This window comes from Bidens hawaiensis, unplaced genomic scaffold (assembly GCF_021521415.1).
Source record: "Bidens hawaiensis isolate Kalapana, Puna unplaced genomic scaffold, B.hawaiensis_p1.1 tig00053664_1, whole genome shotgun sequence".
In the NCBI taxonomy this organism is placed as follows: Eukaryota; Viridiplantae; Streptophyta; class Magnoliopsida; order Asterales; family Asteraceae; genus Bidens; species Bidens hawaiensis.
This window is the reverse complement of record NW_027506267.1, coordinates 7,261-35,207: the sequence shown is the minus strand read 5'-3', so window position 1 is coordinate 35,207 and position 27,947 is coordinate 7,261. Positions and strand designations below refer to the sequence as shown.

Genomic DNA, 27,947 nt, shown 5'->3' with positions numbered 1-27,947 from the left:
ATCTGGTTCGCGCCGCCTTCATCCAAGGCGCCGAATACCCAGAACTTATCCGCACATTGACGGGTAAGGATGGCATGCCATCAACATGGGATGCCATCATGACGGCGGCAAAGCGCTTTGCCGAGACGGAAAAGCAACTGGGAAGGGATCTTCCCCAGAGTACACACCTCTACACGCAGAGGACAAGAGAAAACAATGTCCGGATCGCCCGGCAGAACAAAAAGAGGAGGCTAGGTATTTGGCAGTCAAGGGTAAACTTTGACACCTCATCCAGCTCTCGCCCTCTTGTTGGCGGAAGGGACAACACACACCCTTCAAACCGAAAACACCGGTGGACGCCACTCACGAAGAGCGTCACGGAGATATTTGCCACGGAAAAATTGCCATGGCCAAAAGCCCCATTGATCCGGCAGAAACCTAATGCGGATCAAAGCAAATCCTGTGATTTCCACGGGACAAAGGGTCATGGTACTGAAGAGTGCACATCCTTGAAGGATATTATTGAGACATTTGTCAAGGATGGAAGACTTGCACATCTCGTGGCATCGATCAGGAAGGGAGGAAGGAATGACAACCGGTACAGAGGTAACGGACGAAAGCCCGTCGACATCAGCATCAACATGGTTCATGGCAAGGTCAGAGGAAGAAAAAGACGAGTGACAGAACCATGCGCGTGGAAGGAAGCTGAGGTGCGCTTCCCGCGAGTGCCAGGAGGCCCCAGCAAAGAAGGCCCCATCGTCATCAGAAGCCAGCTGGGGCATTACATCACTTCCCGCACTCTTGCTGACAACGGCGCTTCGTCGACAGTGATGTACAGGCAGTTCTTTGATAAGCTGGATGATGAAGACAAAGAACGCTTGGAAACGGTCTACGCTTCAATGGAAGGGTTTGACGGCAGTACAGAAACCCCCCTGGGTATCCTATCTTTCCCCGTTACTCTTACTGATGGGAATCATTCACGCACAGAAGACGTGGATTTTGTCGTGATGAAAAAGCCACACCACACGTACGACATCCTATTCGGAAGAGACGGGATGGCAAGATTCAACGCCGTGGTATCTTCAGTCCACGGCATGATGGGATGGCCAACAGCTGAGGGTGTAGCGATGATCACTGGCATTCCCCAGGTATGCATCGCATCTGTCTCATCTAAACCCAAACCGAAAAAGGCTAAACCAACCATCACCGAACCGGAAAAATGGGCCTTCAATGGCAAATACCCCGACCAGGTCGTTACCATTGGACCAACAATCGTTGATCCCACCCGCACCCTACTCAAACGCTTACTGCAGAAAAACGCTGACATCTTTGCGTGGGCACCAGCTGACATGACTGGTGTACCCCGAAGTAAGGCGGAGCATAAGCTCAAGTGCGATCCGGCTGTTACGCCAGTCGTACAAAAGCGCAGAGTAATGGGGCCTGAACAAACTAACGCGTGTAGAACCCAAGTCAAGGAACTCCTTGACGCAGGCATCGTACGCGTTAGCAGATATCAAACATGGGTTGCAAATCCCGTAATGGTACCGAAGAATGACAAACAATGGCGCATGTGCATAGATTTCAAAGATTTGAACAAAGCATGCCCCAAAGATTGTTATCCGTTACCAGAAATTGATCTTAAGGTGGATTCGTTGGTACCATTTCGCCTTAAATGCTTCTTGGATGCGTATAAGGGGTACCATCAAATCCACATGGCCGTAGATGATCAGGACAAAACCGCATTTCGGACGCCCGATGGTACATTTTGTTATAAAATGATGCCATTCGGACTTAAGAATGCAGGGTCCACGTACCAACGACTGATGGACAAAGAGTTTCATGCCCAAAATCGGGAGAAACTTGGAAGTCTATATGGATGATTTGGTCATCAAAAGCCCCGAGCCAGAAGCGATGTTGAAAGACATTGAAGAAACTTTCAACACGCTCAGAAAGATAAACATGAAGCTCAACCCGAGCAAGTGTTCATTTGGGATGGAAGAAGGGAAGTTCTTGGGAGTCATTGTTACTAAAGATGGCTTCAGAGCGAACCCTGAAAAGGTCGAAGCCATTATTAAAATGGAATCACCTACCACCATCAAACAGGCTCAGACACTGAATGGATGACTAGTCGCACTTAATCGCTTTTTGGCAAACCATGCGGATAAGTCGTTTCCTTTCGTGTCAACATTGAGAAACTGCTTAAAGAAAACGCACTTCCGCTGGACACCAGAAGCGGAAGCAGCTTTTCAGGAGATTCGGTCACGCCTGATCGAACTCCCAACACTTACAGCACCACAAGCGGGAGAGGAGTTAATCCTATACCTTTCCGCAACAGATAGAGCAACCGGGGCAGTCCTGCTAATAGAACGAAAAGGCATCCAGATGCCAATCTATTATGTTAGCCGTGTACTAACAGACGTAGAAACCCGGTACTCTACCCTCGAAAAATTGGTCTTAGCACTCGTACACGCTTCACGCAGGTTAAGACGATATTTCCAGGGCCACCCAATCACCATTCTCACCAACTTCAAACTCTCAAACGTTCTAGGCAAACCCGAATTATCGGGACGTCTAGCCAAATGGGCAATTGAATTGGGAGAATATGCAATTAAGTACAAGCCAAGACCAGCCATAAAGGGCCAGGTCCTGGCCGATTTTATTGCAGAAGTCCCCGCTTCGCGGGAGAAAGAGTGCCAGGAGGAGGCTCAACCCTCCCCAGCACAGGACATCAATGATGTCTGGCGACTCTACACTGATGGAGCAGCCAGTAACGAGGGTTCAGGCGCAGGGTTAAAATTAACCAACCCAGCAGGCCAAGAATATACTTACGCTATTCGGTTGGATTTTCCAAGTACGAATAACGAAGCCGAATATGAAGCATTCTTGGCCGGTTTGAGAATTGCGCGTAAGATGGGAGTGAAAAACTTGGAAGCCCACGTGGATTCCATGCTGGTGGCCAACCAAATAAATGGGACGTACACGGCTGTGAACGACACAATGGCCCTGTACCTCGCCCAGGCAAAAACCCTTATGCGTGATTTTAGTGATTGTAAAGTCATACACGTCAAGCGCAGCGAAAACAAATCTGCGGATGCGTTAAGCAAGCTTGCATCACTAGCCTTCACCCACTTGGGAAAGGACATCCGCATTGAACTCCTCGAAGCACCATCAGTCCCGCACAAGGAAATTTGTGTCATCCAAACCGGTACAGAAACGTGGATGACACCAATAATAAATTACCTTGCAGCAGGAACACTACCAGAGTCAAAAACACAGGCAAGAAAACTACGCTGTAAAGCACTGAATTATCAGCTCGTCAACGACATCCTTTACAGACGTAACTTTCTTGGCCCACTCTTGAGATGCGTGGACAACCAAGATGCTGACTACCTCCTAAGGGAAGTACACGAAGGCATCTGTGGAGTACACGCAGGTCCTCGCGCTGTTGTAGCCAAGCTAAACAACGCGGGATACTTTTGGCCGGGGATGCATACGGATGCACTGGCATACATCAGAAAATGCAGGTCTTGCCAGCTTTACGCACCCAACACGCACCGCCCGAAGAATGAACTTGTTCCAGTCACTTCTTCATGGCCATTTCAGAAGTGGGCCATCGATGTGACAGGCCCATTTCCTACAGCAGCAGGAAATGTTCAGTTCCTAGTGGTAGCCATCGACTACTTCACCAAGTGGATAGAAGCAAAACCTTTAGCCCAAACAACCGCGAAACATATCAAAAAATTTATTTGGGAATTTATTATTTGTCGTTTTGGACTTCCACAGAATTTGGTGAGCGATAACGGCACCAACTTTGCTGACAAGAAGCTACAACAGTGGCTAAAAGAACTTCAAATCACCCACACCTTTACCTCAGTGGCACACCCGCAAGGTAATGGTGAGGTGGAAAGAGCAAATAAGAGCATCGTCGAAGGCATCAAGAAGAGGCTATCGGAACACAGATCCGGCTGGGTGGACGAGCTTCCGCACGTCCTTTGGGCAAACAGAACGCTGAAGAAGGCCAGTACGGGAGAAACCCCGTTCAGCCTCACTTATGGCACTGAAGCCATGGTCCCGGTCGAAATTGGTCTACCCTCGCCAAGGGTCTTGATTCAGCCAGAAGACAATGATGCGGAAAGACGGTTGGATCTTATGCTAACCGAGGAACGCAGATACTTAGCCGCAGTGCGTGAGGAGAACTACAAACGACAAATGCAAAAGTACTACAACACGCGGGTAAAACTCTGCAACTTCAAGATAGGAGACTACATACTGCGTAACAACGAGGCTTCAAACCAAGAGCGCCCAGGAAAGCTGGCCCCGGTTTGGGAAGGGCCATACATTATCAAAGAAGTCCTGGGAAAGGGCGCATACCGGCTCGAAAGGCTCGATGGCACTCCCATCCCAAGAACATGGAATGGAGCTCAATTACGCAAATGTTATATGTAGATCAATTCCAAAACTTGTAAAGAAAAGGCATAGAGCCACTTCTAATGGAAATGATTCTCCTTTCATAATGTGTTTACCTTTATACTTATGAACTTCCCACTGATACCGGTATTCACCGCATAAACGGGAAGAAGTAAGTCGTTACGTGTGGAAGGCGGAAAAAACCCGCGTAAACACAACGTTAATAAGGGAAACCTACACGCAGGTATGATGTAAGTAAAGTTTAGCCATCCTTGTAAGTGCAAGTGACGGTCTTACCCGCACAATCACGAACAAGGAAGCAAAACTTCAACCTATCATCTACCACGTTCAAAGGTTATCCTAAAAAAAAAAAAAAAAAAAAAAAAGATGAGGAAAACCTACACGCAGGTCAGATATGGGTAAAGTTTAGCCATCCTACTAAGTGCAAGTGACGGTCATACCCGCACAATCACGAAAGAGGAAGCAAAACTTCACACCTATTATCTACCACGTTCAAAGGTTAACTTATCCTCAAATAAGGTAAACCTACACGCAGGTCAGATATGGGTAAAGTTTAGCCATCCTACTAAGTGCAAGTGACGGTCATACCCGCACAATCACGAAAGAGGAAGCAAAACTTCACACCTATTATCTACCACGTTCAAAGGTTAACTTATCCTCAAATAAGGTAAACCTACACGCAGGTCAGATGGTAAAGTTTAGACGTCCTACGTGCAAGTGACGGTCCTACCCGCACAATCACGGAAGAGGAAGCAAAACTTCACACCTATCTACCACGTTCAAAGGTTAACCTATCCTAAACACTTGGAAAATTGCTAATTTAAACTAAAGTATGCAAGTCATAAAGTTTATAAAGCAAGGAATCCAATGAATCAAGCGGTCTTAGCCGCGCAAAGGTTTACATTTCATAAATATTCGTTACAAGAATGGACGGGTAACTACCCGCCTACAAGAAAGTAAATCTATACAAACTAAATCTATCCTAGTAGCGGGAAGGGATCTTCAGGATCAGGCTTCAGGGCCACTTCCACTTGGACCAGCGCCGTCAGTAGAGCGTAGCTGTTCAAGGTAAGCCTTAAGGATAGGTAGCCCGTCATCAGCAGCAGCAATTTCATTCACCTTCTCCACCACCGGATGCGGGAAGGCGGCGTATTGATTTACTGCTTGGTCATATATGGCTTCGGTATCTACATTGTACAAAGGGAAGTTGGATGGCGGGACGCCTTTCTCAACAAACCCTAGACCAAGCAGGAAGCCGACCCGTTCCCCATCCTCGTGAGAAGCGTTGAGGGCTGCGCTCATTGCATCGTCGTAAGATGTCTCTGAGAAGACCCGATGCACAACCTACATAAGAAAATATACAAGTGTCAACACCCTATTTACAAAGAAAAGCGTGAACACATGAAGATAGACATACCTGAGACAACGCTTCTCGAAGAAGCCATTCCTTGGCAACCAGAGCTTCTTTAAGGGCGGCTTGAGCTTGGGTGCAGGCGCGTTCGGCTTCGCTTTTGTTAAGGTTGGCAAGTAGCACTTCCTTTGGGGCAGCCTCTTCAACGCCCTTAAGCTTCCGCTCGGTATGGTCAAGCACGCCCCTCTGGTCCAAGATCTCCTGGAGCTTCTTGGCATCTTCCATCGCCAAGGCATCATGAGCACGTTGGAGAGCCTCTAATTTGGCCTTGAGCTCCTCGTTCTCCACGCGTAAAGGCTCAGCAACGGCTTCAGCCTTGGTGGCCCTCTCGGTCGCGTTCCTCGCAGTCTCCTTAGCTAGCCGAAGCTGTTCGTTAACAGCTTGGGTGGCCTTGGAGCGGGCCTCGAGTCGCGCTTGAACCTCAACCTCGAGGGCCTTGAAGGCCTTCTCCTTCTCCGCAGCCACTGTGGTTAGTTTTTGGTTCTCCTCCCGGAGAGCACGCGCCTGAGATACTTCTTTAACGCGAGCTGCTTTCAACTTGTCGTTTTCACGACAAAGCAGCTCGACGCGTGGCTGCATCCGGGCCAGGAGAACCCGAAGCTCGTTGGTTAGCCTACCCTCCTGGTAGCTAACCATGGCTTCCCCCAACGCACCATGGGGAGCAGTGTGGCGAGCCCAGTCCACGCACTCCACAGGTGTGCGAAGGGTTGTTCCTCGGCGTATGTTCCATCTTGGAACATACACTTCATTGGAATCCGACACTGCAAAAGAAACAAAGCAGTTAGGAAAAGATGATAAAAAATACAAAAAGGCCAAAAGAACCCTACGCACCTGTAGGGTCGATCACTGGCCGATAACCACCGAACCCATCACCTGAACCTAAGGGAAATCCATCCAAAAGGTCAGGCAGATGGGAAGGTAACAAAGATTGGCAAGAAGCCCCGCGCGTACCTGAAGGTTCGGCCGTCGAAGCCGATGGCGGGGGCGGCATGGTTTCCGCCGCAGTCGATGGCGGAGGCATGGTGTCCGCCGCGGTCGCCGCCGCGGAAGAAGCAGCAAAAGTAACCGCCGGCTCTGTGAAGGATGCTGTAAAAATCGCACTCACAGCCGACGGTGACGTCATCTCGGCTGGAACAGTCGGCTCAGAATGAGCAACTGAACCAGCGGTAGCAGGCGCAGGCGCCTGGGTCGACGCCTCAGGTAGGCTGACCAAGCCTACCGTCATTGGCGGAGAGGTAGTACTCGGCCCCTCACCCTGGAATGCGCCAACATCCACGCCTGCGTAAACAAGAAAAGTGTTAAAAGACTTGAGGATTAAACTACGAAGATAAAAGCCAAGAGTTGTACTTACGGGTTTTCTTGAGCTTGAACGTACGGACGGGCGGGGACGAACCCGATGGAGCCGGTCTCTTGATGCCGGTCACCGTCGTCGTCATTGGTTCTCCGGAGGTAACAGTCGTAGCCTCCGGAACAGTGGTCTTCTCACCACCGGGGTTCCCCGCCACCTCTTCACTATCTGACTCAGTGTCAGATAGGAGCACTGGATCGGCTGTGGAGGCCGCCTTCTCCTTCCCTTTCCCGCCGGCAGCCCTCTTCTTCCGCACTAACGGAGGACCATCTGCGGATTCCTCAGAAGAAGACAGGATGTCAGGAATTCCAGCAGCGGGTACAGCACTGAGGGGTGGAGGAGAGAATAACGCCTTACCTGGCCGCCGGTGGCTCAGGATCTCGTGGCCCAGCGGATAGACCTCCACAAACCGATCCGCTGTTTGCTCCAGGATGGGCAACTCGTTCTCGTCAAGAGCACGAGTACCCACCCGCACAGGGTCGTCAGCTTCCCGCGGGTACAAGAGCGACTCCAAATTGTTCCCCTCTGAAAGAAAAGAAACAGTTAGAAGACAAACTCATATCAGCAAGAAAGACAAGACATACCATAAGGAGTAGAGTTCAAACCGTATTCGAGAAGGATGGGAACCTGAGACGCCTCCTTCCATACCCGGCTCATCCCCAGCATCACCATCCCGGACTCCGCAAACCGGTAAACCGGAGATTGGACCCGGGATATCTTCGCAAACCATCCCGCCTCCTGGTAGTTGGTGGCGTGGTGGCTTGGAATTGCCTGGCCATTTTTAAACTTCATGGCAATGGGGATGGCGCGGGCAGAAATGTAGAAGAACTCCCGCTTCCACGATCGGAGACTGCGCTCGGTCGCGCAAATCTTCAAACCCTTGATCCGGGTTGTCAGGGTGTACCACCCCTGGATGCACCTCCAAGTATAGAAGGTCATCAGGCGGTCCACATAGGGCTCAATGCCCAGAATCCGGCACACCCACTCGAAATGGCGAATCTTGGCGATCGCCATGGGGTGCAACTCGGTCAGATGAACACCGTGCCTCTCAAGGACACGGTAAACAAACTTTGTCAATGGGAACCTAAGATTCCCATAGACAAAGAATGCTGCATAAACCCCGATCTTGCCTCTGGGGGCATCGTACACGGTCTGATGGGGTTCAGGAAACTCAGGCTCGAAAGGATCGAGCATGAACTTCCTAACAACATACCGGTACTGATTGCCGGGCAGAGCACACTGGCACTCACCAGCAGTACTCCTGTCATCGGTGGTGGACTCGATATCATGGGAAGACATCTTGCAGAAAGCGATTTCGGGAAAATGCTTGCCTGAAAAGGGGAGTATTTGCCGGAAATCGCTAAGAAGAAGAAGAGAAGGGTGAAGGTGTGAATTACAAAGGACCCTCTCCCCCTTTATATACTAATCGCAATTAATGCGGTGAATTTAATGCGAAGGAGAGAGAAATCGAGGGTGCAATGAAACTATGACGCGTGGCAAAAAGCAGGCTGGCAACAGCTGTCAAAAGGACGCGTGCCAGTAATTTCGCGGCCACGCGCCCGAAAAATCGCGCCCACGCGCCTGAAAAAGCGTCTGGAATGACCATGTACTGTCACGTCACCATAACTTCCTGCACGTCCTGACACAGTCAGAAGAAACCGTCGCACGACGTTTCAGATGTTTGGACTGTTCTTATCCTCACCAACCTTTCGAATTTCAAAATTCAAAATTCAAAAAGATTCAAAAGTAAGCGGGAAAATACCCCTTACCTTGGCAATCAAGTAACCATAAGACGGATGCGGGTACAGTGTTAAGGCAAAACCCTTCACATACCTAGCACCCGCAGGGAATTGAAGCCAAGAATACCCCGGCAACAAAGTAACTATAAGACGGGTGCGCGGGTACAGTGTTAAGGCAAAACCCTTCACATACCTAGCACCCGCAGGGAATTGACGCCAGGGGTACCTTGAAAGTAAAGTAACCGTAAGACGAGCGCGGGTACAGTGTTAAGGCAAAACCCTTCACATACCTAGCGCTCCGCAGGGAATTGAAACCAAGAAGGATCTTCTGGGCAATGCTTGCGGAAACGGAAATAACATCCCCGCATAGCGGGAACGTCGAGAACTACATTGTTTGAGGCTCCAGGATGGAATTGGTGGTTTAAACATAATTGATCACTATGTTCAAAACCACTAAAACCTCAAGGAGAATCCACACAAGTGAGACTCAACGCTCCTGACTTGCGAGAAGGTTACATACCTACCCGCATCATACCCAAAGATCAAGCAAAAAAATCGGGAATTTTTGCAAGTGACATTAGGAAACCCGCGGGAAGAATCCCCACGGAGAACCTTAAAACTAAAAACCCTTTTCAAAACCCCTTGCTTAAAGTCCAAAAGTTCACCTCACTTTATTAAACATTCATGAGAAGAACATTGGACTGGGGGGACTTGAAGAGGTAGGTCCCAGCAGAGACCAGTTGGTCCCGCAAGACTCACCTTGAACAGGGACGTCTGCGCAAAGGCCATCTGCTCCCGCAGGACCCACCATGCTCATAGAATCTTACGCGCAGTACGCAAGCTGTACACGCAGGGAAAGCCTCCCAATGGTGAAGTACCCCGCCTGTTCCCGCAGTTGCGGATACAAGCCATCAGGGAAGGCTACCCGCAGACAGCAGGGCTACACGCACAAGGCAATAGTTACTTCAGTAGTCACATGAAGGAATGAGCAAGGCGGGAACAATCCCGCCAAAATGAGCCAGTCCGTATGATTCTGAAAGATCTTTTGTACTATACCTACCAAGGTATGGATAGGACAGAAGATCTGACCAGAACAACCCATGAGCCAATCACAGGGTGACAGCTCACCGACAACAGTACGAGGAGGAGCACCCTCTAGTACTGTTTGTCACTATTAGCCGCTGCCTACTCACCAACTCTTACTGAGGGGCGTGCGTAGGCTACAGTTGGTAGAATAGTGTTACTGTTGGCCGTAATCTATTCACCAACCAGCATGGCCTGCGTACAATCCACAGTAGGTGGGACGTGCATAATCTACAGTTGGTGGAATAGTGCAGCCGACTTTGTTACTGTTGGCCGTAACCTATCCACCAACCAGTATGGCCTATGCATAATCCACTGTTGGTAGAACAGGAATACTATTCAGCCGGCTGTACCTTCTAGGGAACCTACCTTCGGCTATAAATACTCCAACATCTTGGAATGGTAAGGGCATCTGATATCTCAATCTTATCTAGCAATCTCTTGATATACTCTTATATTCAGAGCAACCTAGTCTGATTCTCACGCCGGAGGGTGGTCACAAGGAGGAACCCCCCCTTCTCAGTGACGAGCTTACGGTGTTTGTTTTGCAGGTCTCCTGAAGAACAGCCTTCTCAGCTAGATCTCATCCGTGGGAAACATTACCTAACCCCCAGATTATCTATAATCTGTCCAGGGTTCACTTAGTGTTTCTTCATTGGGGGTAGAGGTGTAAAAACATCGGTTCCATAGCCGAAACTAATATTAAAACTAGCTTGATGAGAATCGGTTAGGAACCGACCCAAAATGTAGGGTTGATATCAGGTTTAAAACCCTATGGTCCGAAACAGGTTTGATCGATAGTGCAATATTTGGTTCTAATAAAACCGGTTTTGACCCAAACCGAACCGAGGCCGATGAACAAAATAAAAATGGTGAGGCGAATTTAGTGCCAGCCTAGGCACTAGGGGCGGCCTCACTCAAATTTTAGTGGGTTTTTATATCCATGGTGTACTGTAAGTATTTGGTTAAAACAAAAAGGCTCCATTCCATTTAATTACAGGCCCACATGTCCCACATTTTTTCCAGGCCCAATTGGCGTCACCAAATCCCAAATGCATGATATTGGCCGGTCATGTTCCATACAAACGTACAAGTGAGTAGAGATGCACGAATCGGTTCGGATTAATTAACAAAAGTAAAAACTGGGTTGACAAAATCGGGTTTCAATTGAAACTAGTATTTTGACAGGTTCGGTTTATCGAATTTCAATAGAGAGTACACCTCATTTATTACCAAAGTAAAAGTTTGTCACATTGATAGGGGTGGTGTTCCATCTATACAGATTTACTCAAATATATTCTAACCAATCATTTGGTCTTCCATCACACACTTTACCTAACTGATTTCAGGTAGTAAAAATCGATGGAGTGCTTTTGAAGATGAAGCGATCCAATTGGATGCTTCGGGAGATAAAACCGATGCCCACAATGGGCAAACGATCCGGGCCGCTCGCTAGCTACTCGAGCTCGTATCGATAAAAAGATTGTAACCAGTCGTTCCTTTTTGAACTTGAGCCTCAAATAAAGTACGTTTCGTCATTGAGTCCGGGATTAAGCCTTGTACAGAAAAATCGTTTAGGGTCGTCTAGCCTTTTTTATTTTTAAGTTTTACCTTTCTTTTTGAACATCCAGGTATTAGTTTTACACTTCACAGTGGAACTCGAGCCGATCTTAGCTTCGTTTAAAGTTTTTCTCATAATATATATATATATATATATATATATAATCAGTATTGTACATAAATTAATTAAAAAATAATAAACCAGTTAAGCTTGAACCAAGCCTGAGCCTGAAAATGGGCCGAGTTCGAGCTCTTGTAAGTTAGAACGAGCCAAACTTGGGTTCGGCTCAACGCGACTCGTTTACACTCATATGCTTGAAAGCATCGTTTACAATCGCCAAACGGCCACATATGATACATCAACTGGATCCGTAGCAACGCTATAATCGTCACTCAAACAGTTCAAATCCAGCAACAATTTGATTCGATCCATCCGTAGCTATATGTACCAGATGCTATCACTGTTCGTAAAGAAGCCGCTGCTCACTCTCACACTCATCACACTCATATTGTTATTCGCCATCATCTCTCTATCTCCTTCGTCTTCACAGATCCGTCTCAATTACGCCGCCACGTAAGACCTAATCTCATCGTTTAATAAATCACTGTAACTAACTAACTAACTAATTTTGGATCAAATCGTCTAATTGCAGTGCGGAGTCTGACATATGGAGCGCTAAACGGATTCTGGATTGGCGACCTTGCAAATGGTGGATTCAAGGTCATTTAACCGGTCAGTTTGCTTAACTAATTATCACTAATTCTCCATTCCAATTAGAAGATTATATTGTCAATTATACTGTAGGATAATTAGGTTTTGTTTTGCCTTATTGATAGTGTTTTCATGTAGAGGTGTAAATTCGAAGCTCGACTAGGCTTGTTTAACTTGTAAAGAGCTTGAGCTTGGCTCGTAAGTATTTTTTCAAGCTTGAGCTAGGCTTAAGCACATTTTGTTATTTATTAATTAGTTTATAATTATTTATAATTTTGTTTTAATTATAGTTATATATGTAATGTAAATTATTTAGTTATTTTATCATAATTTTATCTATAACACTTCTTATTAAATAAATATATATGAAAAAGGTTTTATATATAATAAGCAAGGTTGCAAAAGTCGCTAGGCGGCTAACTGGGGAACTGGGACTCTGGGAGTACTCGGCCTTAGTCAGTGAGTACTCGGGATTACTCGTTGAGTACTCGGAGCCTAGGCACGATTTTTACAACAATGATAATAGGTGCTTGTTTAGGCTCTCGAGCTCGATAAGTGAAGTTCGGGCTCGGGTATTAAACAAGTTTTTTTGAGGCTAGAGCTTGTTTAAGTTTGGCTTGATTCGAGCTTTTTTGAGAGCCGATCTCGAGTAGCTCATGCATGGCTTGGCTCGTTTACACCCTTATTTTCATGTATGCGGTAGAACGTTCTATGTGATTTAGGGTTTTCAATTGAGTCAAATCTTTGAATCGCCTTGAATGCAGACAATTGCATTTGGTTTTATGTGTTGAAATGCTGCAGCTCTACCTGCTGAAACTAATGGTTACATTCGAGTGCATTGTTATGGTGGCCTTAATCAAATGAGGAGGGATGTAAGTACTCCAATTATTTACGATCAATCGATCATTACCATTTTGTTTAATTAGAAACTAGGTCATCACTTTTGAAGATTGTTTGCAGTTATGTGATGGTGTTGGTGTTGCACGATTACTAAATGCAACTCTCGTGTTACCAAAGTTTGAAGTGGCTGCGTATTGGAACGAATCAAGGTTCTTTATGTTATTAATACTTAATACTTCTGTTAGAAACCTAATTATCAGTTGTAAAGATTTTAATGCAATCCTTCTGTTCATCTTCAGTGGATTTGCAGATGTATTTGATGTGGACTACTTCATTCAACAGCTGAAAGGATTTATAAATGTTGTAAAAGAATTACCTGCAGAAATAGCATCAAAAGAACCCGTTAGAGTAGACTGCAGTAAACGCAAAGGCCAATTTGATTACGTTGAAAGTGTTCTTCCTTCTTTATTGCAGCATCGTTACATCTCTATTACACCTGCAATGAGCCAAAGACGCGATAGGTATTATTAAAACTGTTAGTTACCATTATAGAATATTATTTGGTCTTTAAACTTATGAAGTCTTGCAGGTATCCACTGTATGCAAAGGCGTCCCTTTGTCAAGCATGTTACAGTGCCTTACGTTTAACACCCGTTTTGGAGAAAAAAAGCAACGAGCTTTTAGAAGCCATACCAAAACCGTTTCTATCTCTTCACCTTCGGTTTGAGCCCGATATGGTAGCCTACAGTCAATGTGAATACACCGGGCTTTCACGTGCCTCAATGGAAGCTATAGATGCTGCACGTGGGGACCGAAAACCATGGACCGGTGAAACAGCTCGTGTTTGGAGAAACCGAGGAAAATGTCCACTTACTCCAAACGAAACCGCTTTCATTCTTCAATCACTTTTAATCCCGAAAAACACAAATATCTATTTAGCAGCGGGAGACGGGATTATGGAGTTGGAAGGGTTAACCTCGGTTTACACAAACGTGGTTACAAAGTCGTCTCTTTTAAGTGGTGAAGATTTTGTAAACATGCACGGGAACACGAAAGCTGTATTGGATTATTACGTGTCGATTAATAGTGACGCGTATGTAGCGACTTATTTCGGTAATATGGATAAGATGGTGGCTGCAATGAGGGCTTATAAAGGGTTGTATAAAACTTTGTTTTTAAATAGGAAGGATTTTGCAGAGTTTACTAGTCAGGGGCTAAAAGGTGAAGAGTTGATGAAAGCACTTAAAAAGGCTCATGAAGAGGATTTTGTAATGGGTAGAGGTTCTGCATTGCCAGATTGCTTTTGTGAGTTCAAATTGTGATAATGTTATTGTATTGGTTTTTTTTGTGCATTTGAAATTGTTATTTTTAAGGTGGAAACAATATTGGTTTATTAATTGGTTTGTATTTATTTTGTAAAATTGGTTTTAAGATTCAATGATGCTTAGTGTTTTATTGATTTGAATTCAGGGGTTGATATGGTATTGTTCTTGAATCAAACCAAACCAAACCAAACCAAACCTTTTATGCTTTATTGTGCTTGAAGCAATCACTTTTTACAAGCAAATAATTTAAAAGAATTCTAAGAGCTTGTTGATTATTTATCGGTAATACTTGGGTGTAAACTGGTCTAGCCAAGACCTGAAACAACTAGGCTCGAGCTCGCCCTGTGAGTCGTTTTCAAGTTTGAGCTTGGCTCGGAATCTTTTTAGTTTTCTTATACATTTTATATGCATTTATAATTATTTTTATGTATTTTTAGAAAAACCTCAAATAAACCTAAAATTGGGTCAAGCTAGTGTGCAATAACTTAAACGACACAAGGCTTGACTCAAACTCGGTTGTGCAATGTGAAGTCAATACAATGAAGTCCATAAAAGTTAAAACTTATGAAACACACTAGGCTCTAGCTCGATAATTAATTGAGTTTTATTTGAGGCTTGGGCTCGATAAGGCTTGGTTTTTTCGAGTATTTTATTCCATTCAATCTCAAGTAGCTTGCGAGCGACTTGGCTCATTTGCCCAATTTACAACCTATATTCATGGTATTGTACGTGCTTACACCATTTCATCTAGGCTAATAGGGTAGGCCGTAGTGACTACTCAGATAGAAAGCTTCGGAGGAAGCTTTCTATCTTGCTTTCTCCTCCGCTGTGAAGGCTTTTCTCTCTGAAGGCATACAAAAAGCTCTTCCACGCATAGCATCGTACTTTCCTCTACTCGTGTAAGGTAAGTCCTCCTTCTCTTAGGAGAATCACTCGCTGCAAGAAAATCTTTGATATGACCTATGAATATTTCGGATCTCTTTCTTAAAAGAATGCCTCTTTTCGAACTTTCTGATACACTCAGCAACATCCAACAGCTCCAATCCTTCTGGTTTGCACTAAAGTGGCTTAAGTAGCCCTTGAGGAGTCCGTTTATTCTCTCCGTCTGAGCTTTCAAAGATATACCGACTTAGGTATCTGACCAAAAAATAACGACCTTCTAACATTACCGACTTTGAATGTGAGTTTTCTTGTCAAAAACGTTTTTCTAACGACCTGTAACTAACGACGTTAGAATTCTGTTAGTAAAATATGATAACAGATGGGACAATTAGCGGTCAACTCGTTAGTCGAGACAGACAACAACCAAAAGATAAATTAATAAAAACCAATACACCGTCAAACAGTTCACGAAGCATTCGATTTCATTTCATCAAACACTTGGTGTGCGGTTTTCAAACTCTCACTCCAACCATGGCAATCAGATCACTCACCACCACCAGACTCCACCTCATCACACACTACTCATCACCACCATCACCACACCTAATCAACGACATATCACGCATCCTCAGCGACTACCGCAGCCCCAAACACGACATCGTTTCAGCCCTAACACCATACACACCATCCATAACACCAAACTTACTCGAACAAGTCCTCAAACGCTGCAACAACTTACCATTCTCAGCTCACCGGTTCTTCATATATACTCAAACCATACCCAACATCACACCCACCAAACCCACATTCCATATATTAATCAACATATTATCCAAAACAAAACAGTTCACATTAATCTGGGACTTGTTAGGTGAAATTATACAGTTTCCGCGCTTGCATTCATTCGAAATCACCCCTGGTACGTTCCGGTTGATATTTAACGCTTATTGTAAAGCCAATTTGCCTCAGGATGCCATTAGGGCGTTTAATAATATGTCTAGTTATAAAATAAACCCTAGTGTTGATGAGTTGGATTATTTATTATATGTTTTGTGTAAGAGACGGCATGTGCGAGACGCGCAGGCGTTTTTCGATAAGGTTAAGAATGAGTTTAGGTTTAAGCCGACGGTTAAAACGTATAGTATTTTGGTTAGGGGGTGGGGGTTTGTTGGTGAAATGGAGCGTGCACGTAAGGTGTTCGATGAAATGGTTGTGAGAGGGTGTGGTGTGGATGTGGATGTGCAGGCGTATAATGGTTTGTTGGAGGCGTTGTGTAAAGGCGGGAATGTGAGTGAGGCGCGTGAGGTGTTTCGTGGGATGAGGGCGAAAGGGCTTGAGCCGGATGCGTGCACGTATTCGATTTTTGTTCATGCTGCGTGTAGTGCGAATGATGTGCATTCGGCGTTTAGGGTGCTTGATAGGATGAAGAGGTATAATCTTGTTCCGAATGTGTTTACTTACAACGCGATTATTAACCGACTCTGTAAAAACGATAAAATTGACGAAGCGTACCGGTTGTTGGACGAAATGTTAGAACGAAAAGTGAAACCGGACGTGTGGAGCTACAATGCGATATTAGCTTATCATTGTAGCCGGTTGGAAGTTAACATGGCGACTAAAGTGGTAACAAGAATGGAAAAAGATTCGTGTGACCCTGATCGGCATACGTATAACATGTTGCTAAAGATGTTGATTCGGGTCGGGCGGTTTGACAGGGTTACGGCGCTATGGAAGAAGATGGAGTCGAGTGGTTTTCATCCGTCGGCTTCGACATATGCGGTCATGGTTCATGGGTTTTGTAGGAAGAAAGGGAAGCTAGAGGATGCGTGTCGGTATTTTGAAATGATGGTTGATGATGGCATACCGCCGTACGCTGAAACTTGTGAACTTTTGAGAAATAAGATTATAGGATTAGGGTTTGCAGAGCAAGTAGAGATTCTTGCTGAAAAGATGGAAAGAAGCACTAGTTGTACTATACAAGAGCTTTCTTGTATTATGAGAGGTAATAGGATGAACATAAAGTTGACTAAAGAAGAAGATAGCTCAGAAGAGAGTGATTATTAATAAGGGTCGAGATACTGTACGATAATGCCTTAACGTACGATATGTACGCGAGATGCTCAAAGGCAAAAATACTAAAACGCTCAAAAACGGTTTTCGTGAAAAAAAGTAAAAAATTGATCGATTAACCATCCAAAACTGTTTTTCTCGGTGAACCAATGATTAATTGGATATGTATTGACGATTCCGAGATGTTGGGATGTGATTACATTGATCGATTTCGTGAAAAAAGGGGATTCGCATATCTATTGTACGTTAAGGTATTATTGTATTGGATAAATAATAAAAATACTCATTTGTTTGATTGTAGTTTTTGTAATGTAGGATTCGAATTCTCGGTTTTTCGGTTTATCTTGTAAAAACATTCTTTATTGTGATATCTATACAAGATATCACAATCATCGAGCTTTTTTCGAGCTGAAGTTGGCTTGGCTCGACTTACTCGGAAAGTAGCTCTGCTATGAAGCGAATAAAATGCATCAAGAACACGCAAATCGTGTATCTATACTTGATAAATTATAATGTACAGTGTAAATAGTAAAAACACCTAATTTCATTTTTCTGTAGCTACCAAAACTTCATGATGTTTAGAATTACAATTATTAATCAACATTTGCAAAATTGAAGAAGCTTCAGAAACTGTCGGCCCTTGTGGTACATATCGACCAAAAACCGACAAATATTTTACAGAAACAACGAGCTCGGATTCATTCATATTGCAGGATATCATATTATTCCATTCTTTTGCCTTCCCTTCTAAGCAAATACCATACAACAAAGCAGCAAAAATAGTAGGACAGTCTCTAATTCCCACTTTCTTACTCAACTGCAAAGATAAACCGAGCATACCGTGAAGACAAAGGCATACAACGATACTACCGTATGCTGCAAGTCTTGTGTCATGACCGTCTGATAACATCCTGCTGTTAATATCCAAAAACATCGAGCTTTTTACATTATGTTTCTCGGAACACTTTGTAAAACCATTCACTAGATGATGAAATGCGACATCGTTCGGGCTGCATTTGTTCTTTAACATTTGCTCAAAAACGAAAGCCGCTTTCGCAAGTTTTCCAGTTTTGCAATAACTTTTTATTAATATACTGTATGTAACAACATTAGGCATCACTCCATGTAATTTCATCTCTTTTAATACTCTCTCAGCACCAATATTATCTCCCTTTTGACAATATCCATTAATTAACGAAGTGTAAGTGACCACGTTCGGCTTACAGTTCTGTTTCACCATACGGTTAAAAATCACCAAAGCACCATCGACATCATGCTGTTTCACGTACCCGTCTATTATCGTAGAGTAACTAAACTCATCTGGTGAAACACGTGATTTAATCATGTTTTTAACACAAGAAACCGCGTCCTTTAAATTACCATTTTTGCAGTATCCCTTAATCATTGCATTATATACCACAACATCAAGATTCATACCGTCTTGGATTGCAAGTTCGAAGATTTTCTTGGCCTCGTTAATCTCGTGATTTCTAATAAACCCATCGATTAACGTCGCGTAAACGAATTTATCAGGTGGAATCTTTTGATCAAGCATGTTAGAGAGCAAGTTCTTTGCAAGCGTAAGTTTGCCTTTTTTGCAGAGCCCGTTAATCAGAACATTATACACCCCTGCATCCGGGAATACTTTTCTTTCCGTCATCTTTTCCAATATTATTATCGCGGTATCAATCTCGCCTAAAATAACAATCCCGTGAATAAGAGAACTATAAGTTAAAAGGTCAGGTTTTTCGCCATTATCAACCATCTTCACAAACAAATCTAGGGCTTTATTGGTATCATTTTGTCTGCAATACGCGTTTAACAGAGGCGTATACGTTAACTTATTAGGTCTTAATCCTCTTCTTGCAGCCTGTTCCATAAGGTGTTCAGCTTCTTCGACTTTCCCGTGCTTACAAGAATCATATATTAGAATATTATACGTAACAATATCCGGTGCACAACCGATCTCAATCATGTTTTTCAACATCTCAACTCCTTTCGTCTTGTAACCATGCCGACACTGAGCATCGATAATAGTATTGTACACATGTACATTTATCACCAAACCTCTCGCCTTCATTTCGTTAACAAGTCTATCTACGAGTCCGAAATTTCCTTCCTTGCAAAACCCATTTATTATCGCTCCATACGTCTCGACCGCAGGCAAAAAGCCCTTTAATTTAAGCTCTTTAAACAACAAAAACGCTTTCTTGACGTCACCCGTTATGCAATAACCATCGATGAGCGTATTGTAGAAAACAATGTTCGGTATACAACCTTGTCCCCATCGGTCCACAATCATCTTTCTACCTTGTTCAACCTTTCCCATCTTACAAAACGCACGCACCATTATACACGTACTATAATTATCCGCTTCGTTTCTCTGAAGCATTTCATCATACACTTGGCGTGCGGTTTCCAAACGGTCATTCCTCACAAGCCCGATTAACAAAGAATTACACACAAACACATTCGGAACGATGTCATACGTTCTAACCGCGAACGTGTAAAACTCACAAGCTTTATCGATAAACCCACATTCCGAATACGCTTTAACCAAAACTCCCAAAGCATCAATGGTAGGAATTTTACTCTCGCATTTCATACGAATAACCACCGAATCAATCTCTCGAAAACAATTCGACTTAGCCAAGAGTTTTAAAAGGCTAGAATAAGCAAACCCATCAAGGGTATCGTTATACGGTCGGTTAGTAATCCAATTAAAGAACTTTAAGCCCGAATCAACGTTGCAAATTTTATCGAACACTAGGTGTGCAACATCTAATGGGACGATATTAAGCTCCGAAAACCGGGTTTCGAGTGTAGTTTCCCAGTTAGGGTGTTGGGTTTTGAGGATTTGAGAGATTTCGTTGATGATTTTCTTGATATGAGATGGGATTTTGGATGGTGATTGTGAGTTTTGAGTGTTATTGGGTGTGATGCGAGAGAGAAGAGTCTTAGACATAATAGTTAACTAATCTTTTTGAATATTGATGCTTTTATAGTTTTATAATATACTGTTTTTTAAGGGTGCAGACGAGTCAAGCTGTTCGTGAGTCACTCGAGATTTGCTCGTGCAAAAGCTCAATTGAGCCAAGCCTAAAAATAAGCTCGTTTAATAAACGAGTCTGAGCTTCACTTATCGAATTAGCTCGTGACCTAAACCAACCGGTCATTTATTTAATTTTTATTGTATATATATAATTTTATGAAAACATAAGTAAATAATATATTTTAGGTTATATATAAACTTATAATGGAAAGAAATATATTAAAATCATTATAAATATATAAAATATAATTAAAAAATAATGAACGAGCCGAGCATGAGTTTGAAAAATTACTTGTGACCCGAGCTTGAGCTTTAGAAATAGAGATCGAAACGAGCCAGCTCGAGCTTTGTGCATGTTAAACTCGGGCTCGGCTCAACTTGTTTACACCCTTTTTTTTCTAAATCATTCATGAAATATTCTAACACTGTATCAGGTGTTACGTGTTGCTCTCACGTAAGCAGTTTATTTTTGCTGATTTATAAACCTAGAGGTGGTTCTGATTGTGTTTTTGTTGATAATTTTGATGTTTGATGTTTGTTTAGGGTTATCTACATAACTGTTAGATTTTTTATTATTATTTGATTTTGTAATATTTATCTTGACCGTTTTTTATTCATTGTCATAAGGTTATTGAATCTTGCACTTTGATTGAAGAGCTTAATTTGAGCAAGTCTTCATTTAATTTCTTAAAATATACAAAAAGTTAGGAAACATATTATATTAAAAGTTATAGGAAAAATATTTTTTAGCAAACACAAGGGTAAAATTAAAGCCAAACGTAGCGGTAACTAAGCAAATAGCGGGGTTGTGTTACAAGTGACATTTCAGTTAATAATGGGTAAATTTACACTACGTATACAAAATATCAGACGGAAACGGGTAAATTTGTACTACCGCGCAAAAACACGGAGGGGGTCGGGGCCACCCCGGGCCCCAACTATACTTCGCCAATGCCGCTACCCCCGTTTTGAATTGCAAAACCCAATATTAAAAATAATATGTGATTAAAGATGAGAGGACAAATTTGTAAACACTATTTATTTTAACAAAATTTGGCTAAAATTAAGGATGAAAAATTGTAAATATTTTTTTTTTGAAGAATTGAAAGTTCACATGTAATTTGTGTTTAATAGACAAGTTTACCTACTTATGTATATGTACCTTATGCATTAAATTGTGTTAAACTCTTAAAATAAAGTGTCTAGTTTGCTCTTTTCTAATACATTACATACAGTATGGATACTCACTAGGATGAAATAATCTCATTCTTTGATTATTTCGTAAACGGCAAGTGATGGATAGTTCCTAAGACTGATTAATAGAACTAACACATAATCTAGTTCAATTGACGAAGCTTGGACTAAGACATCCGCGCGCGTGGGGGGGGGGGATTTCACAAACAAGGGGGGCCGGACTTAAATTTTCGATCGAAAATGGCTAAATTTACACTACGTATAAAACTTTTCTAACGAAAACATGTAAATTTACACTGCTCTAGTGGACCCGTTTGACTCGTTTACACATAATCCAGCCACCACTAAGGGCCTCATACACAGGCGTAGCTTAGTTGGGGCCAGGGGTGGCCCCGGCCCCCTCCGTTTTTCGCTCAGTGGTGTAAATTTATCATTTTTCGGCTAAAAATTTTTATGCATAGTGTAAATTTACCCGTTTTCGACCAAAATTTTGAGTCCGGCCCCCTCCGTTATTCGCTCGTTAGTGTAAATTTATTCTTTTTGGACCGAAACTTTTTATACATAGTGTAAATTACTTGTTTTCGGCCGAAATTTTTAGCCCAATCCCCCCGTTTTTCGGTCGGTAGTGTCCATCTTCCTTTTTCGGCCGAAAATTTTTATATACAGTATAAATTTACCCGTTTCCGATCGAAATTTTGATCCCGCCCGCCTCTAGTTTATGAATTTTTTATACATATTGAGGCCGCCGCCCTCGACGTGTACGTCCAAGCTTCGCCACTGGTCTAATATCGAAAAGGTCATGAATGAAGTTAGAAGAGATGAGTAATTCAGCCTTACAATTGGACGTTTTAGGACACTTTTGAGTTAGATCGAAAGGAAAAAAAATGGGGAAAAAATTGTAACTTTACAACTATGTCGTCATAGCAACATGGAAAAGAGAATTGAGATAGGGTAAATTAGTAATATTGTAATAGACTATAAACTTTTCCTTCACAATCATATCATATTTGACTAAAAAGTTTTGGAGAAAAAAAGGTCTAACTTTTCTTTCCTTTCTCTTTATTTTCATTTTAAAATAACTCAAAAATAAAAAATGAAAAATTTTCTTATTTTTTTTTCCAAATTCTTAAATAAAAAAAACTCACAATAGGCCTGGTTAGAAAAAGTACAGTCTAATTAAGCACTTAAGCCAACAATATATAAGAGAGTCTCTTGATTCGTTTAACTTTGTTTTGTATATTATTTAACATTGTTGTACGTTTATTTGTAACTGTTTGTTTGTTTATCGCTACAATAACTATGTTTTTGTTTATTGTTATCAGAAATAGTCAATCTTTAGGGTAAAAAAATTATATATAAGACCATTTTTTTAGTACTCGTTTGAGATAGCCAAAATCTTGAAAACGACCCTGCGTTTACTCAACATAACATAGTATAAACCAAACGAATCACATCTAATCACCAATTTACTCAATCTGAGGCTAATACGCCACTTAGCTTAGTACGAAACACAATTATGAACAAAAACATACTGCAACATCATAAATAATAATAAAAACATCAATCGGAAGCTTGGTTGACTAACGGTTACTTCAATATGAAACAAGAGTTATACATATATATATTTATATTGGAACAACAAACATCCAGGAATCCAACCTCAATATGAAACAAGAGTTATATTACATGTACCTTTCAAAAGTTGTTGAAAAAAATTATTTAAAAGTTGTTAAAAAAAACTGTCCTTTTTCATTGTTTATTTTTTAAATTTATTTCAAGTGCATTATGTTATAAGATTGAGGGTAATGGGGGTGAGGGATGGACGCGGCCGCCTATGTGGCTCGCGAACACCGCTACACCCCTCAGGTGAAGGCGGGCGCGGCCGGCCGGCGTGGCTGTGGTCGCGGGACAAAAAAGAGCCGTTGGGCTTTGAGGTTCAAAAAACCAGCCGTTGGCTAGTTTATTTTTTTTTATTTTTATTATTTTTTTTACTAAATAGCACATTATAAATAACTACCCCATTTTATAACAATAACACACCATTCTCACTACATTTCTCTATAATAATTTAAGAATTTATCAAGTTACAAACCATGTCGGGTTGGGGCAACATCAACGACACTCAATTTCCCGAGGAATGTAACTACATGGACGACGATTCGTTTCAAGAGTTCATTGGGATGTCATAACCTGATTTTTCGGTCATGGAAACACAACCGGAGCCGGCAAAACGATCCCACAAAAAGAAGGGGAAGAAGACCGGCAAAGCGGATGGTCCTTCGGCACTGGAGAAGCGGAAGACTACTCTGTGGTCTAAAGAAGAGAAGCTTGGATTGAAATATTCCAAGATCGGAACGCGGTTAAATTATTTCGTGAATTTTATTGTTTAATATATCTTTTAAGTTTTATGTGTACTTATTACATTTTTTGTTATTTATTTTGTAGCCGACTTTCAAAAGCTCGAGTTTTTTGGGCCAAGGTTCAGGAATGTTTTTATGAACAAGTGGGGAGTAGGGCTCGTACCGATAATATGATATCGGGTCGGTGGACCGATACTCGTAAATATGTAGGATTGTTTACCAACATACATAACCGCAATGCTAACCGAATGCGGCCGAGTGGGTCCGATGATCTCGCGGTTTACAAATTCAGTTGTGATAAATGGAAACAAGAGGTGTTGCGGAGGTATGGGGTGGTGAAGACGTTTGACGATGGGGCAAAACGTACAAAAACTAGTGCGTCCGGCACATACGTCTCTTCGAACGGGTCGGAGAATCATATTGACTTCGACCTAAACTTGTCCGAAGGTCATTTGAAAGACCAAGGTTGTAGCCGCCCTCCGGGTAGGGATCCTGGGAAAAAAACGGTTGTTGATGGCGACTATAAAAAAGACATTAAGGAATTGTCAAGTGGCCTCCAATCGATTGGTGAAGCTCGACACAAAAGAAACCGTTTCAAGAGTTTGACTTTTCTAGTCAAAGACTTTAGCCACCTACCGCCATACGACCAAGCGCTAATGGAGGAAGAAAAAGAACGTATTCGGAAGGAATTGGCAACACAAAAATAAAAGCGCTATTTATATGTATTTTTTTATTTTCCGTTTTATTTTTCTTTTTATTTTCCTTTTTATTTTCATTTTTATTTATGTTTTAATGAAGTATTTTAATTTATATTTGTGTATATAACAAAAAAAATAATAAATAAAAAAAATCAATCAAGCCCCTGACCAAGCCCCTGATCACCTGGACCACTACACCCTCTAGGGCTTGGTTGAGGGGCTTGATCCTGTGCCACATCAACCCCTACGTGTCAGATTTTGCTTGTCACTTGGGGCTCAACCAAACCCCGTTACCCTTAGTCTAACTGTTAGTTGGATGCTTTGATACCTTCTGGGCCTCTTGAGCAACAAATTAAGGAGAAGGATGGGTGGTGATACGCATGATAAATCCTTTTCTACACTTCTTTTTTTTTTTTTATCCTAATAGAGATAACAGATAACCCGAATCGAATAAACTCGAGTTATGTTTTTTATGTTTAACAGGTCGAACTCAGCCATGGTTTATCTAACCGGTAGCACTCAAATAAAAGGTTCTTAAAGAAAATCTATAGCATACACAAATGGCAAAGAAACTGGGGTAAGGTTATCCCTCATTTTAATGTTTATTTTATAATCACTAGATTTACTATTTCCTTTTTATGTTTCCTATTGTGGCACGTTGGAATCGTTTTTGCATGTATTTTTTTATTCATGTTGTTTATGTATGTGTTATTACTTTTACACACATATTATCTTTCTTTGTCTAACCGAGAAAATATTTTGCATGTCCACGACCAATAAACACACAAACACGCCTGTGCGCACAACGCGCATGTACAAACCTTGTATTCATTATTTTACATAACATAACACCACAAAATACTCATTATTTTACACCACGGAAACAACATAACCGTCTTGTCACATGCACAAGAACATATATGTAGACCATATCACATACATCATATCAAATATTATTTGGAGCACAGATAGGCGTATTTAGAAAGATAATGATTGAACCTATTTGAGTGTCGAGCGAGCTGTGTTGCCTTCGCAAGCCTCCCAATCGTAGGGAGGGCAGGTGCTACGTCCGATCCACCAGCCCTACGAAATCCATTCATTAAAGTCAAAATAAACGGTGTCAAAATAGGGCCTCGTTATTGATATGCTGTTAAGCTTCCACCCATTGAAGCCGCTTATGTAAACTTTGACATAACATAAAATACCCAAAAACTCAGGATTTCTTATGTCAACCCAACCACCCTCACACTGGTCGAAATTCTTCTTCGACACATCATCAACGTTCACTGGGCCAACCTAATCATCAATATTTTCAGTAATAATTACCACTCGATTTTAAATTTTAAAATTTAAAATTTGGAGTTTCATTGTACAGAAAGGGAACCTGATAGTCGTATTCATCACCAAAGAGTACACTGATTTGACCTTGACTCGATTTAGTGGGATCACAACTGCTGGAGAAGTGTAGTAAGTACTGATATTCGTCTCCATTCTACAAAATCAAAAGAAGTTAATTAGTCATGATTTCCGCTTTTAATTAATTTAGGTACGTAAATTAAATATTGTACGAGTACTAGCTGATCACGAGTAGAGTGGATCTTAAAGTTAAGGTTATGTTCATGTTTATGGGTGATTGATCTAGATTTTGATGGTATGAAGATTAGGGCAAACACAAGCAACACAACCAAACACATAAATTTCATCATATTAATCTTGAACTAGTATGAGTCCATTACCTAGTACGTTACCTAGGACCATTATATAGGCTACCTATCTTGTCACTCTAGTGGGTTGGCACATGCATGGGCCCAACACTTATAATAACAAATTAAAAAATATAAAAAGAAAGTCTAGACCTTGTTTTTTTTTTTTGGAAACAGGTGTCTAATTAAACATTGTTAACTCTAACTTATAGGTTAATAGTTAATATTAACGATAATCATGGTATACAAATGGGTTGCCAAGAGGCACATACCAACACCGTACACGTTTAAATTTATTTTTTTATTTTTTTGGACGGCAAAATAATATAATATATATATATATTGATGAGAACAACTTGTAGCACGTGAAATTCGTTAGGCTACGTAGTTATGTAGTGGAGTACTACAAAATGAAGGGGATTTTTAATACGAGACATCACGTTAGCAAATGAGCTGTTGTCATTTTAAGGGTGTACGTAGTGGTTTGTAGCCCATAAATCACCCCCCCCCCCCCAATTTTCTCCCAACAACATGCCCGAATATCGTCTAAGGCAGGGGTGTAGGTTTGTTGGGGCCAGTTCGTTCGGTAGTGTAAATTTATCCTTTTACAGTCGAAAAGTTTTATACATAGTGTAAATTTCGCCGTTTCTGACCGAATTTTGAGTCTGGCCCCTCCGTTTTTCGCTATGTAGTGTAAATTTATCCTTTTTCAGTTGAAAATTTGTATACATATATTATACATAGTGTATATTTACCCGTTTCCGACCAAAATTTTGAGCTCGGACCCTCCGTTTTTTCGCTAGGTAGTGTAAATTTATCCTTTTTCAGCTGACAATTTGTATACATAGTGTATATTTACCCGTTTCCGACCGAAATTTTGAGCTCGGCCCCTCCGTTTTTCGCTCGTTAGTGTAAATTTATCGTTTTTTCGGCCGAAAATTTTTATACACAGTGTGAATTTACCCATTTCCGACCGAAATTTGTGCCTAGCCCCCTCTAGTTTATGAATTTTTTTATAATATCGACTCCGGCTCCCTCAACTTGTATGTCCAAGCTTCGCCACTGGTCTAAGGGGAGGTGTTGTCGCCCTTTGACGCACATATTCCAACCTATTTGTCACCCACTATACATAAACTTATGGGGGTCAAGGTTGAAGCAATTAAGTTCTATTATTATATTTGCTAATTATATTGCTTTTAATTATTTTTAAAAGAATTAAAATGATAATTAGTCAGGATATTCGAAGTCTATTCTTGATTCTTCTTAAATAACTATAGTCACTACTCACTAGGATGAAATTGTCTCAATTCTTTGATTATTTCATAAACAAGTGGCAGTGATGGATAGTTCCTAAGACTGATTAATAGAACTAAACACATAATCTAGTTGACCCGTCTAACTCGTTTACACATAATGTAGCAACAACTAAGTGCCTGATATCGAAGAGGTCCAAAGTGAGGTTAGAAGATAGGTGTAATTCAGCCACTTATAGGCCATTTTTAATCACTTAAACTCACAATAGGTCTGGTTAGAAAAAGTAATTCTGTCTAGTTAAGCACTTAA

General features: G+C 41.9%; 2 protein-coding genes and 1 pseudogene across 3 annotated transcripts; 2 read left to right on the top strand and 1 right to left on the bottom strand.

Moving 5' to 3' along the window:
* Positions 1-11,935: 11,935 nt before the first annotated feature.
* LOC143617290 (O-fucosyltransferase 13-like) lies at positions 11,936-14,494 on the top strand. Of its 2 annotated transcripts, none has more exons than XM_077089897.1 (6): positions 11,936-12,122; positions 12,202-12,281; positions 13,062-13,132; positions 13,221-13,309; positions 13,400-13,621; positions 13,690-14,494. In XM_077089897.1, the coding sequence occupies exons 1-6, from the start codon at positions 11,992-11,994 to the stop codon at positions 14,420-14,422; spliced, it is 1,326 nt and encodes a 441-aa protein (XP_076946012.1). In that variant the 5' UTR covers positions 11,936-11,991; the 3' UTR covers positions 14,423-14,494. The 2 variants fall into 2 exon arrangements, with proteins under 2 accessions (XP_076946012.1, XP_076946013.1); XM_077089898.1 differs by having other exon boundaries at positions 12,037-12,122; positions 13,025-13,132.
* Positions 14,495-15,796: 1,302 nt separating this feature from the next.
* LOC143617296 (pentatricopeptide repeat-containing protein At1g52640, mitochondrial pseudogene) lies at positions 15,797-17,650 on the top strand (annotated as a pseudogene).
* A 175-nt stretch (positions 17,651-17,825) lies between these two features.
* On the bottom strand, positions 17,826-20,342 carry LOC143617295 (uncharacterized). The gene has a single exon (XM_077089903.1). It carries the CDS (start codon positions 20,340-20,342, stop codon positions 17,922-17,924), a length of 2,421 nt encoding a protein of 806 aa, XP_076946018.1. The 3' UTR covers positions 17,826-17,921.
* Positions 20,343-27,947: the final 7,605 nt, after the last annotated feature.

Bases quoted from the DNA above. Each gene is read 5' to 3' on its own strand.
- LOC143617290 (XM_077089897.1), top strand. From the start codon at position 11,992: ATGTACCAGATGCTATCACTGTTCGTAAAGAAGCCGCTGCTCACTCTC. The intron at 12,282-13,061 runs GTCAGTTTGCTT...GAAATGCTGCAG, and splicing joins GATTCAAGGTCATTTAACCG to CTCTACCTGCTGAAACTAAT. The intron at 13,310-13,399 runs GTTCTTTATGTT...GTTCATCTTCAG, and splicing joins GCGTATTGGAACGAATCAAG to TGGATTTGCAGATGTATTTG.
- LOC143617295 (XM_077089903.1), bottom strand. From the start codon at position 20,342: ATGTCTAAGACTCTTCTCTCTCGCATCACACCCAATAACACTCAAAAC.